The sequence below is a fragment of the Pristis pectinata genome, chromosome 17 (assembly GCF_009764475.1).
Source record: "Pristis pectinata isolate sPriPec2 chromosome 17, sPriPec2.1.pri, whole genome shotgun sequence".
Taxonomy (NCBI): domain Eukaryota; kingdom Metazoa; phylum Chordata; class Chondrichthyes; order Rhinopristiformes; family Pristidae; genus Pristis; species Pristis pectinata.
Window position 1 is genome coordinate 42,612,034 of NC_067421.1, and position 18,729 is coordinate 42,630,762.

Here is an 18,729-nt window from a genome sequence, read left to right on the forward strand (position 1 = left end):
AAACATCTCAACTGATTCCCACCTACTACCCTCTCTCACCTGATGAATCAATCATGGCCAACAGCAGCAGAACTGTAACCTCATCACTCAACATACCCCTCATTCTGCCATTAATATCAAACCAGAGGATCAAACCTGATTCAATCAAGGGTGGAGAAGTAGCACCAAATGTAGCTAAAAGTGAGAAAATACTTGCACACCAAACAATGAAGCAGCCTGTGGTAGACAGAGCTGTGATCCCACAACCAATGAACCATATCAGAGATCCAAAATTCTGATAAACTTAGTTGTAAATGGTGGCAAACATTTAAACAGCTGATGGGAGATGGAAGCTTCACGTTCCCACTCTCAATAATGACAGCACTCAGGGAATAAAGACCAAGACTGAAATGTCTGCAACCAACTTCAGCAAGAGATCCATCTCCCGAGATCCCCATCATCACGAGTTGAATTCTGTTCAGCCAATTCAAACCAGTCCTGATGAAGGGTCTCAACCTGAAACGTTGACTGTTTGTTTCTCTCCATAGATGCTGCCTGACCTGCTGAGTTCCTCCAGCATCTTGTGAGAGTTGCAGCCAAGTCAAACCACTTCACAGGTTATCAAACATAAAATAGTTGACAGCATTGGATAAAGCAAAGGAATCCAAACATACTTCACTTTACAAAGGCTTGGAGATAGAAACATACAAACATAGCGGCAGCTTGTGTGTGATACAACACATAAACTTTGGCTTGACGTTGACCCCATTTGCTCAAGAATTATCTGCCCCTCTAACCAAATTGTACCAGTATAGTTAAAACACTGGAACATGGTCAAATAAGTGAGGAAAAATGCCTAGTTATGTCCTATCCACAAAAGAAAGTGACAAATCTAATCCTTCCAACCACTACCACATCAGTCTACTCAAAATCATCAGCAAAGTGCTATTTATCAAGCATCACTTATTCACCAACCACTTCACCATCAACATGGGCAAAACAGACAAATCCAGAGGTGAAAACATAGCGAGCAAGAAACAAACTGCTGAAGGAAGCCAAGGTATTGCTGGTGGTGCCAGAAACGGCAGAAGATTTCTCTGATTCCACAGCAGAGCAATGAAGCTGCAGTCAGGGCAGTGGTGTGTTCCTCTCATAGCACGTGGGAAATCAGGGAAATCTCCAGTATCCCTGATGACTACACCTGCGAGAAGTGCATCTGGCTGCAGCTCCTTACTGATCGTGTTAGGGAACTGGAGTTGAATGAACTCTGGATCATTCAGGAAACTGAAGAGATGATGGACAGGAGTTACAGGGAGGCAGTCACACCTAGGTTGCAGGATGCAGGTAGCTGGGTGACCGTCAGGAGAGGGAAAGGGGATAGGCAGTCAGTGCAGGGCACCCCTGTGGCTGTTCCCCTCAATTACAAGTATATCATTTTAGATACCATCGGGGGGACAACCTACCAGAGGAAAGCCACAGTAGTGAGGTCTCTGGCACTGAGTCTGGCTTTGTGGCTCAGAAGGGAAAGGGGGGAGGGGGGTGGAAAAGAGGAGTGCAGTAGTGATAGGGGATGCACTGGTTAGGGGAACAGAAAGGAGATTCTGTGGACGAGAATGAGACTCCCGGATGGGATGCTGCCTCCCAGGTACCAGGGTCAGAGAAGTTTTGGATTGAGTGCACAGCATTCTTAAGGGGGGAGGGTGAGCAGCCAGAAGTCGTGGTCCACATTGGTACCAATGACATAGACAGGAAGGCTGACGAGTTCCTGCAAAGTGAGTTCAGGGAGTTAGGTGCTAAGTTAGAAGACAGGACATCCAGGGTGGTGATCTCAGGATTGCCACCCCTGCCAGGTGCTAGCGAGGCAAGAAATAGGAAGGTGGTGCAGTTTAACACGTGGCTAATGAGATGGTGCAGGAAGGAGGGTTTCAGATTTTTGGATCATTGGGCTCTTCCAGGACAGGTGGGACCTGTACAAACGGGATGGTTTGCACCTGAACTGGAGGAGGACCAATATCCTTGCGGAAAGGTTTGCTGGTGCTGCTCGGGGGGAGTTTAAACTAGAGTTGGAGGGGTGTGGGAACCAGAGTGGCAGGACAGCAAGTAGAGGGGCTCTGGGGAAAATAGGTGTTAAGCCTACAAGCAGAGACAGAAATCGACTGGTTGATGAGCATGGTGGGACTAATGTTCTGAGATGCGTCTATTTCAATGCAAGTAGTATTGTAGGTAAGGCAGATGAACTTAGAGCATGGATCAGAACGTGGAATTATGAAGTGCAGCCATTAGAGAGACTTGGTTGCAGGAGGGGCAGGACTGGTGGCTCAATGTTCCAGGCTTCTAATGTTTTAGACGTGATAGAGAGGGAGGTATTAAAGGGGGAGGGGTGGCATTACTCATGAGGGAAAATGTCACGGCAGTGCTCAGAGAGGAAATACTGGAGGGCTCATCTACTGAGGCAATCTGGGTGGAACTGAGGAATACGACAGAGATGACCACGTTAATGGGACTATATTATAGAGCTCCCAATAGTCAGTGCGATTTAGAGGAACAAATTTGTAGATAGATAGCAGACAGCTGCAAGAAAAGCAAGGTTTGATAGTAGCTGATTTTCACTTTCCACATATTGACTGGGACTCCTGTACTGTAAAGGGATTGGATGGGATAGAGTTTGTCAAATATGTGCAGGAAATGTAGAGGTCCCAACTAGAGAGAGCATGATACTGGATCTCCTCTTGGGTAACAAGACAGGGCCAGTGACAGAAGTGTGTGTAGGGGAACACTTTGGGTCTAGTGATCTTAATTCTATTTGTTTCAAGATAATTATGGAGAAGGATAGGACTGGTCCTCGGGTTGAGGCATCAGAAGGGATCTGGCAGGCGTGGATTGGAATAGACTGTTTTCCAGGAAAGTGAAATATTGAGAGTACAGAATCTGTACATTCCTGTTCGAATAAAAGGCAAGGATAACAGGTTTAGGGAACTTTGGTTATCGAGGGATATTGAGGCCCTGGTAAAGAAAAAGGAGGAGATGCATATCAGGTATAGGCAGTTAGGATCAAATGAGGCGCTTGGGGAGTATAAGAAATGCAAGAGAACACTTGAAAGAGAAATCAGGAGGGCAAAAAGAGGACATGAGGTTGCTCTGGCAGACAGGGTGAAAGAGAATCCCAAGGGTTTCTATAGCAATATTAAGAGCAAAAGGGGCGCAAAGGACAAAATTGGTCCTCTTGAAGATCAGCGTGGTCATCTATGTAAGGAGCCGAGAGAGATGGGGGAGATCTTAAATGAATTTTTTGCATCCGTATTTACTCTAGAGACAGGCACAGAGACTATAGAACTGAGGCAAAAGAGTAGTGAGGTCATGGACCATATCCAGATTACGGAAGAGGAGGTGCCGGCTGTCTTGAGGCAAATGAAGGTGGATAAATCCCCCAGGGACAGACAAGGTGTCCCTTCGGATCTTGTGGGAGGCTAGTGCAGAAATTGCAAGGGCCCTGGCAGAGATATTAAAAACGTCCTTAGCCATGGGTGGGGTGCTGCAGGACTGGAGGATAACTAATGTTGTTCTGTTGTTTAAGAAAGGCTCTAAGATTAAGCTGGGAAATAATAGGCCGGTGAGCCAGATGTCAGTTGTGGGTAAATTATTGGAAGGTATTATAAGGGACAGGATATATAAGTATTTGGATAGACAGGGCCTCATTAGGGATAGTCAACATGGTTTTGTGCATGGTAGGTCACGCCTAACCAATCTTACAGAATTCTTCGAGGAGGTTACCAAGAAGGTCAATGAGGGAAAGGCGGTGGACATTGTCTACATGAACTTTAGCAAGGCCTTTGACAAAGCCCCGTATGGGAGGCTGGTCCAGAGATTAAGTTGCTTGGCATTCAGGATGAAGTAGCCAACTGGATTCAACATTAGCGTAGTGGGAGAAGCCAGAGTGGGGTAGTAGATGGTTGTCTCTGACTGGAGGCCTGTGACTAGTGGCGTGCCACAGGGATTGGTGCTGGATCCATTGTTGTTTTTCATCTATATTGATGATTTAGATGATAATGTGGTAAACTGGATCAGCAAATTTGCAGATGACACCAAGATTGGGGTCGTAGTGGACAGCGAGGAAGGCTATCAAAGCTTGCAAAGTGATCTGGACCAGCTGGGAAAATGTGCTGAAAAATGGCAGATGGAATTTAATGCAGACAAGTGTGAGGTGTTGCACTTTGGGAGGACAAACCAGGGTAAGACTTACATAGCGAATGGTAGGGCTCGGAAGTGTGCGGTATAACAAAGGGACCTGGGAATACAGATCCATAGTTCCATGAAAGTGGCGTCACAGGTAGATAGGGTTGTAAAGAGAGCTTTTTGGCACTTTGGCCTTCATAAATCAGGGCACTGAGTACAGGAGTTGGGATGTTATGTTAAAGTTGTACAAGACGTTGGTGAGGCCAAATTTAGATTATTGTGTGCAGCTCTGGTCACCTACCTACAGGAAAGACATCAATAAGCTTGAAAGAGTGCAGAGAAAATTTACTAGGATGTTGCTGGGACTTGAGGACCAGAGTTACAGGGAAAGGTTGAATAGGTTAGGACTTTATTCCCTGGAGCGCTGGAGAATGAGGGGGGACCTTGTAGTGATGTACAAAATTATGAGGGGTATAGATAGGGGAAAAAGTCTGTATGCATTCACCCTAAGGTTGGGTGAAACTAGAACTAAAGGACATAGGTTTAGGGTGAAAGGTGAAATATACAAGGGGAATCTGAGGGGGAACTTCTTCACTCAGAGGGTGGTGCGAGTGTGGAACAAGCTGCCAGCAGAAATGGTAGATGCTGGTTCAATGGTAACATTTAAGAGAAGTTTGGAAAGGTACATGGATGGGAGGGGCTTGGAGGGATGTGGTCCAGGTGCAGGTAGATGGGACTAGGCAAAAGATCAGGTCGGCATCAAGTAGATGGACCGAAGGGCCTGTTTCTGTGTTGTCATACTCTAAGATGCTTCACTGAATGTGGAAGCTGGTGAGGTGGACTGTGAGGACAAGTGTCACCGTACCATGGGAGGGGGACAAGAGTAGGGGAGCCGAAAGAAAGCCCTTGTTCCTTTTAAAAAGGAATTTTTGGTCGAGGATTTAGTAAACAGTAGCAGAAGTACTGGCACAGAAGGCCAGAACAGAAAGCAAGAGAAGCATCTTCATAACAGAAACCAAATGGAGCCATCCTATGCTTTTCCAACTTTTACCTCCTCTTGATCTCTGCTTTTCTAGGTCCCATTCCATCCTACTTTCGCCCTGTTACATTATCCCTTATCATTTTGCACCTCCTTCCTTCCACTTCATTACATATCTGCCCTTTCATTATTTTCTCCTTTTGTTCCTTTCATCCATAATTTTTTTTCCAGTTTTGATGCAAGCTCAGCAAATCCAAAAAAACTCACCGTTTCCCTCGAGAGATTGCACTATTTTTTGTTATTATTTCTGATTTCAAATACCTACAGTTTTTTTTTGCAGAGTTAATGCATTTCTCAGGCTGTAATTGGGTAACAATACATGCATCGTGTAATGCACATTCACATGCAAAAAGCGTCCAAGCAGCATCAAGTTAGGTATGGAACTAGAGTTTATATGAATAGGTTTGGAGAGATGGAAATTCTTCTGTAAGATACAATGGATTCTTTGTTGAAAGGGATACCACTGGGGAAAGAAAGAAAACAAAAGACAGTGAATCTCAGTTCAGGAGTGGGATGCAGAGGTTATAGAACGCCCTGGAGTGCTGTTCAATTACTCTTGGGACCAGAGCGTTTCTGTATATGTTCCCACATAAATTAAAGACAGACAAAATAAATTGGTTCTTGGAAAGATATCCTTCTTGGGCCAAATAATCTCTTCTCAATGTGTGCTTATAAACACCTAAAAATATGTTATAAATATTGTTTAGGAGCAGTCAAAAGTCAGTTCTCTTATAAGAAAATTATTAATATGCTTCAACTTAAGGATAAGTTTTAGGCAATAAATGAGAAAAAGCTAATTGTTTTGGTTAACATTAATGAAGAAATAAATGCTTAGTCAGGTCCTAAACTTCAGAGAGATTGACCAGGAGGCTTCAATTAACTGGGACTTTTTTTCCTTGAAAGGAAATAAATATTTTTTGTAAACATACAATATTTATCACCTCCACTGACCTGCATGTTCTGGGAAGTTTCTTCAGTGGCCACAGTTTCCAATTCTCCAGAAGGCATGGGAGTTTTCAAGGTTTGTAAGAAAAGCGCAGCTCTCTTTTTGCGTTCTGCCTGCAGCTGCCTTTCCTTGCATTCTTTTGAAGCCTGTGCAAGCTTCTCCCTTGCGGCTGCTGCCAGTCTGTCCTCCAGCTTCTGTTTAGCTGCAAAGGGTGACAGAAAACACTAATTATGTTACCACAAACTTAAAAAGGGAAATGTGGGCAACTACAACATTTAGCTGGGAGCCAAAAATTCATTACTTTTTAAAAAAAAATACATATTGAAATAACATTGTGTGTAGTTTGCATATAGACCGCCACTCTGAATAGAAATGGTGATGCTAGAAATAAAAACCAAGCTAAATGTACAAAATATTAGCTTAGTTTAACTTCTTAGTGACATAATAGGACACTAATTAAATTTAAAACACAAATATTTATAAATGTCATCAGCTCAATTGCCAGAATTTTACAAGCCTGATACCCATATCTTAAATTAGTTATGTACATTTGCATTTCATTATAGATTGTGAACATTTTAGTAATCATTTGATAAAAAAGGCTTGACGCCAGAGAACAGATTTCTACATTTATGCACACAAATTGCAATCAGCAAGTATGAACTCTAGCGAGCTGATGAATTAATGAGAAGATGAAATAATATAAAGGTATATTTATATGTTTGGTATGGTCTAAAAACTACTAGCAAGATCAAACCACCAGTTGGTCCTCTGAGTAGCAGTCTTCAAACGACTGAACAACATTTCAGATTGGATACCGACTTTAGATGTTTATTAGTTTAACCAGTAGACAAAGATGTGAAATACATTCCTTTAGCTCAGTGAGCTTGGTTTAAACCGAGCCCTATTGTTGTGACGGAAAATTCTTTTACCTTGGTCAGTGCAAACAGAGGCAATAAAGCGCATGGTTAAGGGCAATTAAATTGGTGAATTGATTTATCATTGTCACATGCACCAAGGTACAGTGAAAAATTTTGTTTTACATGCCAATCATACAGATCATTTCAGTACAACGGTACATTGAGTAACAAGTAACAAGGGAAAACAATAATAGAAATGGTAACAATTATATCAACTTTCTAGCATCATAGAGTCTTAGACCTACACAAGACAGAAACAGACCCTTCAACCTATTGTGTCTGCGCCTGTCATCTGGTACCTATCTATACTAATCCCATTTTCTAGCACTCAGCCTGTAGCCTTCTCCCAAGTGTGCCTGCAGCCCTCAAATCACTAAGTGCCCACTTAACTATGAGCTTTGTCTGATTAACTGCTTCTTGGTTATTCAAGAGAAAAATATCCAAGGATTTACAGTGGATGACACTCTGGGCAAAATTGTACTGTACATATTTCTTATTTTGATTTTGTCCCTTGATAAGATTGGAATTTCTAATTTTGTGCTCAGGTTGGGCTGTGGGAAGGTAAACAGTTACATGTTAGACTCTCAACTGCCACCTGAAATGGCCAAAAAAGTCAGATCTATTAAAACCACTTTGATGAAACTGAATAAGAATGAAATCAGACAGATTATCCATCACTGACTTAGGCATGGAATTGCAGACACATCAAAAAATGGTCCTAGCCCAATTGATCATGCACAGTACTCCACATGAATATCAGGGGACTTGTGTCCAAATTAGGTGTACCATCAAGTAGTCAAGCAATGACATGACAACAGAATGATACCTTATAGTTAACACTGCAGATTCACCAATCACAATCCTTGGGAACATACTTTCCCATTAGCAGAGCATACTCCTCAGAAGTACTGGTACAGTGATATGTATAAAGGAAGGGCATGTCCCTGGGAGTCTTCACCATTGATTTCACAGCCTACTGATTCCCATGGGCTTCAGATCAAACACAGGCAAGGAACCTTCTGATTACCACATTATTCTCCCTCAGCTGATGAATCAGTGCTCCCCATGTTTAACAATAACTGGAAATAGTGCTGAGAGTAACAAAGGCACAGTAGTTACCTTAGATGGGGTAGTTTAATCTCCATGGCCAATAGTGCCTTGGCAGCACTACAACTGACTGAGCTGGTTAAGTCATGATGGAGAAGGTTTCTAGTCTGGATCTGTGGCAGGTGATGAGAGAATCGTTGAGAAGTAAACCTATGTAACCTTTTCCTCACTAATCTATCTGATGCAGATATCTTCCTCCATTATAGCACCAGTTGAAATGACTGCCCACCGGTCCTTGAAGAGGCAAAGCCATTTTCAAACCAATGACATAATCCATTATCAGAGAACGGTGGAAGCGGTTCAGAAGTCAGGCAGCATTCAATGCTTTGGGTCCGGGACCATTCATCAGGACTGGAAACTCAAGATGAAGACTATGTTTTTACATTGCAGAAAGCGAGAGGATGAGAGAACATAGGGAACGGTGATAGAGTACAGCCCAAGGTTGTCAGGTAACAAAATAATGCAGGGACAAGTTAAAACTAAGGCACAGCACATCTGTGGGGGAAAAAAAGGGGGGTTTACATAAAATAGTTAAAGTCAAAATTAAGACCCAAGGGTTGTAACATAGGCCTGTGGAAGATGAGATTCTGTTACTCGAGCTTACACTGTGCACAACCGAAGCAATAGAGGAGGCCAAAAGCAGAGAGGTTAGAGTGTGAGTGGGATGGGGAATTAAAGTGGCAAGTGACTGGAAGCTCAGGATCATCTTGTCATTGCTGTATCTGCCCTTACATTTCCTTTCTCTCCAATTACATACCCGACCCAACCAGTCCTCCAAGTGAAGCAGCGATTCAATGGCACACTTCCAATTTAGTGTGTTGCATTTGGTGTTCATGATGTGATCTTCACTATACTGAGAGCCTAAATGCCGACTGGGTGACTGCTCTGCAAAGTACAACCCCCAGGGTCTTAATATTGACTTTAACAATTTCAGGTAACCAGACCTCCAACCCCCCTTGTTCCCCAAAGATGTAGATGTACTTCTGTGCCAGTTTGTTATATTTCAATGCGACTCAGTAATATTTTGTTCCAGCTGTCAGTTCTTCCCAGTAATTGTTACCATGACGGCTGTGGTCTGCACCCTATCACAGACAGTCCCTGCGTTTTCTCCATCCCTGCAACTTAAAACAGGCTCGTCTTTTGCAGTTCTGATGAGGGTCTTTGACTGGATGCATGTAGCTCTAATAAAACTCAAAAAGCTCAATACCACCCTGGACAAAGCAGCCTGCTTGACTGGCACTGCATTCACCACCAGCACACCAGGATGTAGTTCATACCATTTATAAAATTATTTGCAGTTACTCCTCTAGGTTGCAGTGACAGTATTTCCCAAACCGGTGACCCCTACCATCAAGAAAGACAAAGGAGTAGACACTTTGGAAACTAATACACAGGGTTTTCTCCATGCCTCAGATCATCCTGGCTTAGAAATGAATGATTGTTCCTTCTCTGTAGTGAGTTAAAAGCCAGAAGTCCCCACCCATAAGCAATGAAGGAATTCGCTTTAATAGAATGTGCACAGTGGTTCAGGGCAGTGGCTTGCTACCACCTTAGCAACTGTTATGAATAGGTTACAAATGTCAGGTTTGCTAGCAAGCAACATTCTAAATATGAAAGTATTAAGAATTAGAACCAAAAAGGAATCAAGTTTAGGTCAGGACACTTTAATTTATTTGATAATGCTTTTGCTAAGTGCCTTGTGACATTTCACTGTATAATAGGCACTATATAAATGGTAGCTATTCATAGAGTAACACAGCATGGAAACATACCCTTCGGCTCAACTTTCCACATTGACCATAATGCCTATCCAAACTAATCCCATTTGCCTGCGTTTGGCCTCTAGCCCTCTAAATTCTTCCTTTCCACGTACCTGTCCAAAGCGTTTTTTTGGACATTGTAATTGTATCCGCCTCTACCACTTCCTCTGGCAGCTCATTCCATATCCCCACCACCCTCTGTGAGAAGAAGTTGCCCCTCAGGTCCCCTCTCATCTTAAACCTATGCCTCTACCCCGGGAAAAAGGCTGTGACTATCTACCCTATCTATACCCCTCATCATTTTATAAACCTCTATACAGTCACATTCAGCCTCCTTCGCTCCAGAGACAGTCCCAGCCTGTCCAGTCTCTCCTTACAACTTGAGCTCTCCAGTCCAGCAACATCCCTGTGTATCTTTTCTGCCCCCTCTCTAGCTCATCACATCCATCCTATAGCATGGTGATCAGAACCGCACACAATACTCCGACTGATGTTCTGCAATTCAGTGTTCAGAATACTTCAAATTCTCAAAGCAACAGGTGTATTTTTTATTGTAAATTAATGCACTGCACACAATAAAAAGGCTTGATAAGTAGTTGCTGTGCACTAGCATTTTCCTATCTCATTAAAAACACATGCGAGTGCATGAATGTGAAAATGATTTCTCCCGAGGTCAACATTCAAAACTGGCTGCCTTCTTTCAGCTCTGCTGGTGCAATGTGCAGACAATATATACAATTACCTTGAAATCTGCAAAAACCCATTGGAAACATGAACCCAAGAAACCACAGGAAGCTGCCATTTAGCCCATCATGTCTGACCAGTCCCATATTCCATTCTCCAACAGGACCTTCATAGCCCTGTAAATTCTTTTCCTTCAGTGACTACCTTGATGAACTGTTTCCATCATCTGTATAAGTAGTGATTTCCAGATCACATCTAATCAACGATTGAAAAAGTTTAATCTTAAATTTTCTTTGTCCCCTTGGGCCAAGCTTCAAATCTGTAAGCCCTGGTTCTTGAAGCACAGTCACGGAATTATTTAGTGATACAGCATGGAAACAGGCCCTTCGGCCCAACTTGTCATGCCAACTAGATGTCCATCTATGTTAGTCCCATTTGCCCATGTTTGGCCCATATCCCATAGTCATAGAATCTGCAAATGGGAATGTCATCTGTTTAGCCTATCTGAAGCAGTCACGACCTTGTATACCACTATCAAATCTCCACTTTACCTTCTCTGCTACAATCACAATAGAAAGGGTGCAGAGGAGATTTACAAGGATGCTGCCTGGGATGCAGAGCGTGCCTTATGAAAGCAGGTTGAGGGAACTCGACCTTTTCTCCTTAGAGAGACGGAGGATGAGTGGGGACCTGATAGAGGTGTATAAGATGATGAGAGGTATTGATAGGGTAGATAGTCAGAGGCTATTCCCCAGGGCTGAATTGGTGGCCACAAGAGGACATAGGTTTAAGGTGCTGAGGAGTAGATATAGAGGAGATGTCAGGGGTAAGTTTTTTACTCAGAGAGTGGTGAGTGCGTGGAATGGGCTGCCGGAAACGGTGGTGGAGACGGATACAATAGGGTCTTTCAAGAGACTGTTAGATAGGTACATGGAGCTGAGTAAAATAGAGGGCTGTGGGTAAGCCTAGTAATTTCTAGGGTAGGGATATGTTTGGCACAGCTTTGTGGGCCGAAGAGCCTGAATTGTGCTGTAGTTTTTCTATGTTCTATGTAACCTCAGCTTTTCCAATTTAGCCTTTTAGCCAAAAATCACTCTTCCTTCAAACCATTCTGGTAAATATTTTCTGCAACCTCTCTGGAATAGAATGTGGGACTATTACAACAAAGTAAATCAATAATTATTGTCATTTCCATCTTTACTTTTGGCACAGCTAGTACTAACTCACAATGTAAATAGCGTTCAACCGGGGAAATGGTTGCAGCTCAATAACTTAAATGGATGCTGATGTTTTCAAACAATTAGTTTTGAAAATTTCATATTCCAATTTGTAAACATCACAGATCAATCAGTATAATCATTTAAGTGCATAAAAATCTAATTTGGTAAGGAAAACTAATGCAGCTCCACTATTAATTCTACTTTTAAATGGTTACTAATCCGACAACACAATAGGCTTGAGTACATTCACGCAAAGTCGGTAAAAATTGGAATTGATGCTTTATTACTTGGAATGCATAAGTGAATGAAAACAAAAACCTGACTTCATAAACCATGTGGGAGTATTATACCCTGCAGTTACTGCCTTCCAAATGGAGATGCCATAACTGTGTGTTTGGCATCCATCCCACAAAACATAACTCTTTTCTTTTTTGAAAAGAACAACAGCCTTCTCAACAGTTCAGCAAGTTGATAAGAGCTTCAGGCACAAGGAAAGCACCAGATTTTGTCTCTGTCAATGTAGCATTAGCTGAACAAGAATACCAATCCAAAGAAACTTAGACGCAACTGCTTATGCAAAGTGTAGTCAGGTAGCTACTATTCCGCTCCGAAAATGTTAATAGTGTGAAAACCCTTCAATATTTTATTTCATGGAATCAACAGGGCAAGGCCCGCTGATCAAGGTGTAACTTAATAAATGTATCACATTATCCATAAAGAAATCATTTGCAAAGATACCTTGACTTTCTACGCTTAAGAAATATCTGCAGACCTCTAAAGCATTTTACATTTAGCTTCAGATATAGAACATAGAACACTACAGCACAGTACAGGCCCTTCGGCCCACAATGTTGTGCCGACATTTAACCCTTTCCTCCCACATAGCTCCCCATTTCCCTATCATTCATGTGTCTATCTAAGAGTCTGTTAAATGCCCCTAATGTATCTGCCCCCACAACCTCTGCAGGTAGTGCATTCCAGACACCCACCACTCTGTAAAAAAAAACCCTGACATCCCCCTTATTCCTTCCTCCAATCACCTTAAAATTATGTCCCCTCGTGTTAGCCATTGTCGGCCTGGGAAAAAGTCTCTGACCGTCCACCTGATCCATGCCTCATCATCTTGTACACCTCTATCAAGTCTATATAACTTTAGACATCCAGATTTGGAATGTGCCCAACTTGTCTTCAGACTTAGGGTTGATTCAAGTTTGCGATTCAAACTGGTTTCATTTACATCTGTGGCTGCAGACATTCACATTCATTTGTACAGGACAATTAGATGCCAGAATAGATTCTCAATGGAATAAAGAATGTTTTTAGGAAGTAAGCAGTAATGCAAGCAAACTATGCTTGCAAAAAAACCAGATGGAAAGCCCAAAACACAACAAATACAAACACATATGATTCCAGCTGTTGAACTACAGATAAGTAAGCTTTGAAGAAATATTCATAAATTACTATTATTTCACCTTACAATTTCATAAGTGACAATGCATGCAGATTACTGGAATGCTTCTTCATACAGTACTCACATCAGTGAAGGTGCTGCAAATAAAGGTTGGGGGGCATTTAATGACAACTGAAGAGTAATTCTAATCCTGATCAGGCAAGGCTACCACAGTGTATTACTATCACTTGAAGACACAATAACCAAAACTACTACACTCAGACCTAACTGAATGACACCATCTTCACCAAACTCGTATATGTGACTGAGTTGATGAGAGGTTCATCACCCGAGAGATATTTTTCTCTCTACTGATTGTTGCTTGATCTGCTCTATATTTCCATCATTTTCTCTTTTCAGTATCCATGATATTTTGCTTTCCACATGTTCTTTTCAACAGGAATTTGAATTCTAAGCACCAATACCATGTATAATGTAATAGCCAGTGAAATCATCTTCAGCCATGAAATAGACAACAACAAAAAATTCTGTCAAATTCCCTGGGATGACCATTTCCACAAATTCATGAACAGCAATATAAGTCTGGATGGGGTCTGTTTTTGAACTTCATGGCAAACAGTGTCATACCTAGTTCAGAACCAAATGTCAAGGGATGTATTTGTGTGTGACTGGCAGAAAGCTTCTCGCTTATACACAAGGCACTTTTAAAGCACCCAAAAGGGCAAATCCAGCAAAAGGGAAAGTATAAAGCCAAAGGCTTTGTTGTAGAATTTCTGCCCCACATCACCTATTGCTATGTGAAATCATATGCCTTGTAAAAAGCAGCAAACGTGTCTGAGGCCCCAGTGGGAAAATTCCATACAGCAGATAAAGAAAACATGACTCCAGGATCTTTGCCTTGGAAAAGCAAATTAATTTGTTTATTGAATTAAAAGCAGAATACACAACAACCACCCAGGAGGATTTTTTACTTTTTTGTTCAGGTTTCCAACACCTGTTTTTGTTTTAAGATTTCAGCAACTTATGGTATTTTTCTTCTCTATATTTGAATTATTGTGAATTAGATATGGGTTTGTTAGCAGGTGTCAGAAATCCCTGCAGCAGACGCCAGGAGTGGTAAATCTAATTAAAATTTTAGGTTCACTTGATTTGCATTCTATGGGAGGAGCACTTTGGAATATTACAGTCTGCTAAGAAAAAAATCTTTAGAATTTGTACTATTGCTGTGTGTCAAGACTACTATTCCTTTGCCCAAAAATAGATAACTACTTTGAAGATAGGACAGCTAAGGGTTTAAAGAAGTAGATCTTCTGTTGGACCCATTTTGCTTGCTGGAATTAAGAACAGTATCCACATTTTAAAAATCTTGAATGCTCAGCTTAAGGATTTCCCATGAGACATTGTAGAGACACCCTAAGAATTTTATGTAAATTCCAGGGCACAACACATATCAATCAGAGTTACTTGAAACACCTGGGTTTCATTATCACTATGAAGCAGGGATCTAAAGACAAAATTGTTGAATCACGAGGGATGTGACCCGCTTCTGAAGGCAGCCACTGGGGAGTATGAACAAGGCTTTCATACAAAGGGTAATTAATTCTAAAATTTAATGTACCTACACATCTTTTAAGTTTTTAAGCTCAGGAACATATTCACACAAAATGATACGACTGGCAAAGAATGACTACTATACTTGTCCCTTTTAAGGCACAAAATGAGGCTTTGCAAATCCTTTTGTTAAAATATTTTGGTTATTTTTGGAGAATAATAGTTAATAGATACATATCTAATTTTTTAATATGCAATTTATTTTTTTCAATAAAGGAATGCTGAACATTGATGGAAACTGAAGGGGTCAGTGCAAAAGATAACGCGAAAAAACTAACACACTGACTTTTCAAATAATGTCACTTTGAAGGTTTGCAGTCAGTTCTTGACATTATCCTGGGGGAGAAAGAAAAATCACTTGTATTCTCACTGCATCCGCACAATAAGGTTAGATTATGAAGCACGTTAGATTATCATATAGAGAAAGTTCACAAAACACACAAAAAAACCAAAGATATCTTCACATTTTACATGGTTTATGAGAACAATATTTGAATAGGCACAGGTTAATGCCCGCTGGATGTAACAATTGTCCCTGATTACTACAATTCAGAACCTGAAGGTTCTGAGCAATGAAAAACAGAAAGCTCTGGAGAGAACAGATGGAATGCCAAATCTACAATTCTGCAGCCAATCAACATGTCTCAGTGCTCAGAATTGCAAAATTCATACAGGGACAAAACAGTGCAATTAATCTGATAAATAGTAAGCTTCAGAACTCCAGGAAAAAAGCTTCAACAATTTAGCAAGTTTACTGCCAATTACAATTTCAAATTGGGCAATATCATGGAATATAACTCAAGTTCCATCAATTATTTCAACAAAGTGCTACACTTTCAATACCAAGCCTTAAACTTAAACATATTCCGTGCAGAAGCTCAGTCAAAACATCCCACTGACTGCATTACCCTATTTACCAGATTCAGTCATATTATTGGAGAGCACAACAGCACCACCACCTTGACAAGATAAAGGCCTACACGCTCACCCCATGCTAGTGATTCCAGTGGTTTTCATTTCAGTGTTTCTTCCCTAACTGTACCAAATGTTCAAGGAGAAAATTACAGGTTTTGAAAAGTCAGCGTACATAGCTGAGATGACAAACAGAACTACTGTAAAAAAAAGTTTTATAGAGCGTCACCCAAGACATATTAGTGAAGTGGACAATTACTGCTAAAGCTGGGTGAGCCTCGGCCAAAGGTTAGCCATGGCTCATTAAGTAGTACATCACTTGCACATAAGAAGTCCCACCCTGGAGGCCCGAGCACACATCCAGACCGACACTTCGCTATAGGATTTCTGGAATCCTCTGTCCCCGAATGTGGTGAAGGCCGAATCATTAGATATATTTAAGGTGGAGTAAGTAATTGAGGGTTATGGGGAACTGGAGGCCATCATAGATTAGCCACGATCATACTGAATGGTGGGGCTGGCTTGAGGAACTGAGTGGCCTATTCCTGCTCTTTGTGACGAAGGACCATAAGGAGAAGCAGACCATTCAGCCCCTCGCACGTACTCCACCATTCAAAAAGATGATGATCGATCTTTTACTTCAGCACCACTTTCCTCTACTAACCTCTTATCTCTAGATTCCCTTCAAATCCATTAACCTGTCTCCAATGTATTCGGCCACTGGGCCTCTTGGGTAGAGAATTTTAAAGATTCAAGGAAGTTTCTTCTTTTTCAGGTTTCAATGAGAAGCAACTTCTCACTGACACAGGGTCTCAACCCAAAACATCAACTATCCCTCTGCCTCCAAAGATGCTGCCCAACCCGCTGAGTTGCTCTAGCAGTTTGTTTTGCTGAATGACCAACCCTTTATTTTGAGACTATGACCCCCAGTTCTGAACACCCAGAAGAGGAAAACATCAGTCCTGCAACCAACAAGATCATCTCTCAGTTCTAAAATCAAGAGAGAGTAGGTCCAGTCTGCTTGATCCCTCCTCCTGGAACAGACCCCCATCAGAAAATAATTCTACTGCTTGCCGTCCATTAACCAATCCTGAATTCATGGCAGTATATTTCTTCCAAACCTACGTAATCTTGTAACTTTGTTTAATAACTTCTTGTAGTCAGCAGAATAATACAGCAGTTATACTGCTGCTTTACCCAGGGCTTAATCCTGACCTTTGGTGATGTCTAGGTAGAATTTTATCAAAGGCTTTACCAAAATCCAAAAATATCACATCTACTTCTATTCTGCTTCTCTTCAAAAAGCAGAAACAGATTTATGATTTTCCTTTCATAAATCTACAACAACTCTGCACAATCCTATTTCCTAAACATCATGCTACCATTTCCTTAATGACAGACAGTAACATTTTCCTCTCTACTGATGTCAGGCTAAATGGTTTCCAGCTTGCATTTTCTCTCTCCTTTTTTTTAAATAATGGAATTATATTTGCTATATTCCAATCTATAGGAGCTGTTTGAGAATCTATGGAATTCAGAAAGATTTTGGAGTGCTACTATCTTTAGGGTGACTCCTTGCTCTCACAATTTCAAAGAAATTTCAGGATATTGGAGCACTGGAAGGGATGCCTGTCTGGAGTAAGTTTGATGGTTTGCAAAGAGTAGATTAGCAATATGGAGTTGGCAAGCCCTGGGTCCAGTCACTAGGAGAATGTTGTGCATTGGATTGAACAAGCAGATTTCTTGAGTGTAAAAGGCTGAGGGGACGGGGGGGTGGAATTTTTGAGATGAGTCCAGGAGATATTTTTGACACAGTATGGAGATAGAACAATGAAGGAAAGAGTGTGAATAGACCTTACCTTGGGGGATGTAGACACAGAGACCGTCATTGGCTACATCAACAAATGCATAGATGATGTGACTGTGGTCAAAACCGTCAAGATGCGTTCCAATCAGAAACCTTGGTTGACTGGGGAAGTCTGTTCACTGTTGAGAGCCCGTAATGCTACATTTGAATCTGGGGACATTGCTGCATAGATTGGCAAGGAAAAACTTGTCCCGGGGGATTAGGGAGGCGAAAAGGCTGTTTGGACAGAAACTTAACAGCCACTTCACGAACAACAAAGCTACATGTCGTTTGTGGCAGGGATATCAAACAATCACCGACTACAAGCCCCCCTCCCTGCGGATATGTCACAATGATCCCTCTTTACCAGATAAACTTAATGTCTTTTATGCAGGTTTTGAGGCAAATAACACCGTTCAGGCAGATGCTTCCACCACCATCAAGAGACCAGGTACTTCAGCAGTCTACAGCTGGAGTGAAAAAGGCCTTCGCCAGCACCAATCCATGGAAAGCTGCGGGGCCAGACAACATTCCTGGACGTGTTTTAAAGGATTGTGCAGAGCAGCTGAAGGATGTCTTTAATATCTCGCTCAGCCAGGCAGTGGTGCCCACCTGCCTCAAAAGTGCCCTCATTATTCCTGTCCCTAAAAAATCAAACCCCTCCTGCCTGAATGACTTCCGCCCTGTGGCCCTTACACCAACAATAATGAAATGCTTTGAGCGACTGATCATGCAGCCTATTAAGAGCTGTTTACCTGCCAACTTAGATCCCCTACAGTTTGCATATAGAGTCAATCGATCCACAGAGGATGCAATCTCCACTTTGCTCCACCTCACACTGTCACATCTGGAGGGGAAGAATGCATACGCCAGGATCCTCTTCATCGACTTCAGCTCAGCAGTTAACACGATCATTCCACAACAGCTAGTGGAAAAGCTGAGGCTGTTAGAGGTGGACACTGGCATTTGCAATTGGGTCCTCAATTTCCTGACACAGCGGCAGCACATAGTTAGAGTTGGCAGTCATACATCAGGAACCATCTCAGTGAGCACAGGCTCACCTCAAGTCTGTGTCCTGAGAACTTTATTGTTTAGCCTGCTCACACACGGCTGCACTGCTA

At 41.8% G+C, this 18,729-nt stretch overlaps 1 protein-coding gene across 4 annotated transcripts in view; it reads right to left on the reverse strand.

Moving 5' to 3' along the window:
* Positions 1-18,729, reverse strand: part of sfswap (splicing factor SWAP) — a 113,593-nt gene that overhangs the window by 32,965 nt on the left and 61,899 nt on the right. For all 4 annotated transcript variants that reach the window (XR_007957641.1, XM_052031734.1, XM_052031732.1 and 1 more), the window contains one exon: positions 6,143-6,339. Coding sequence is in view for 3 of the 4 variants with exons in the window: in XM_052031734.1 (XP_051887694.1) it covers positions 6,143-6,339 (197 nt within the window). In the remaining variant the exon portion in view is untranslated. The remainder of the gene's footprint in view (positions 1-6,142; positions 6,340-18,729) is intronic.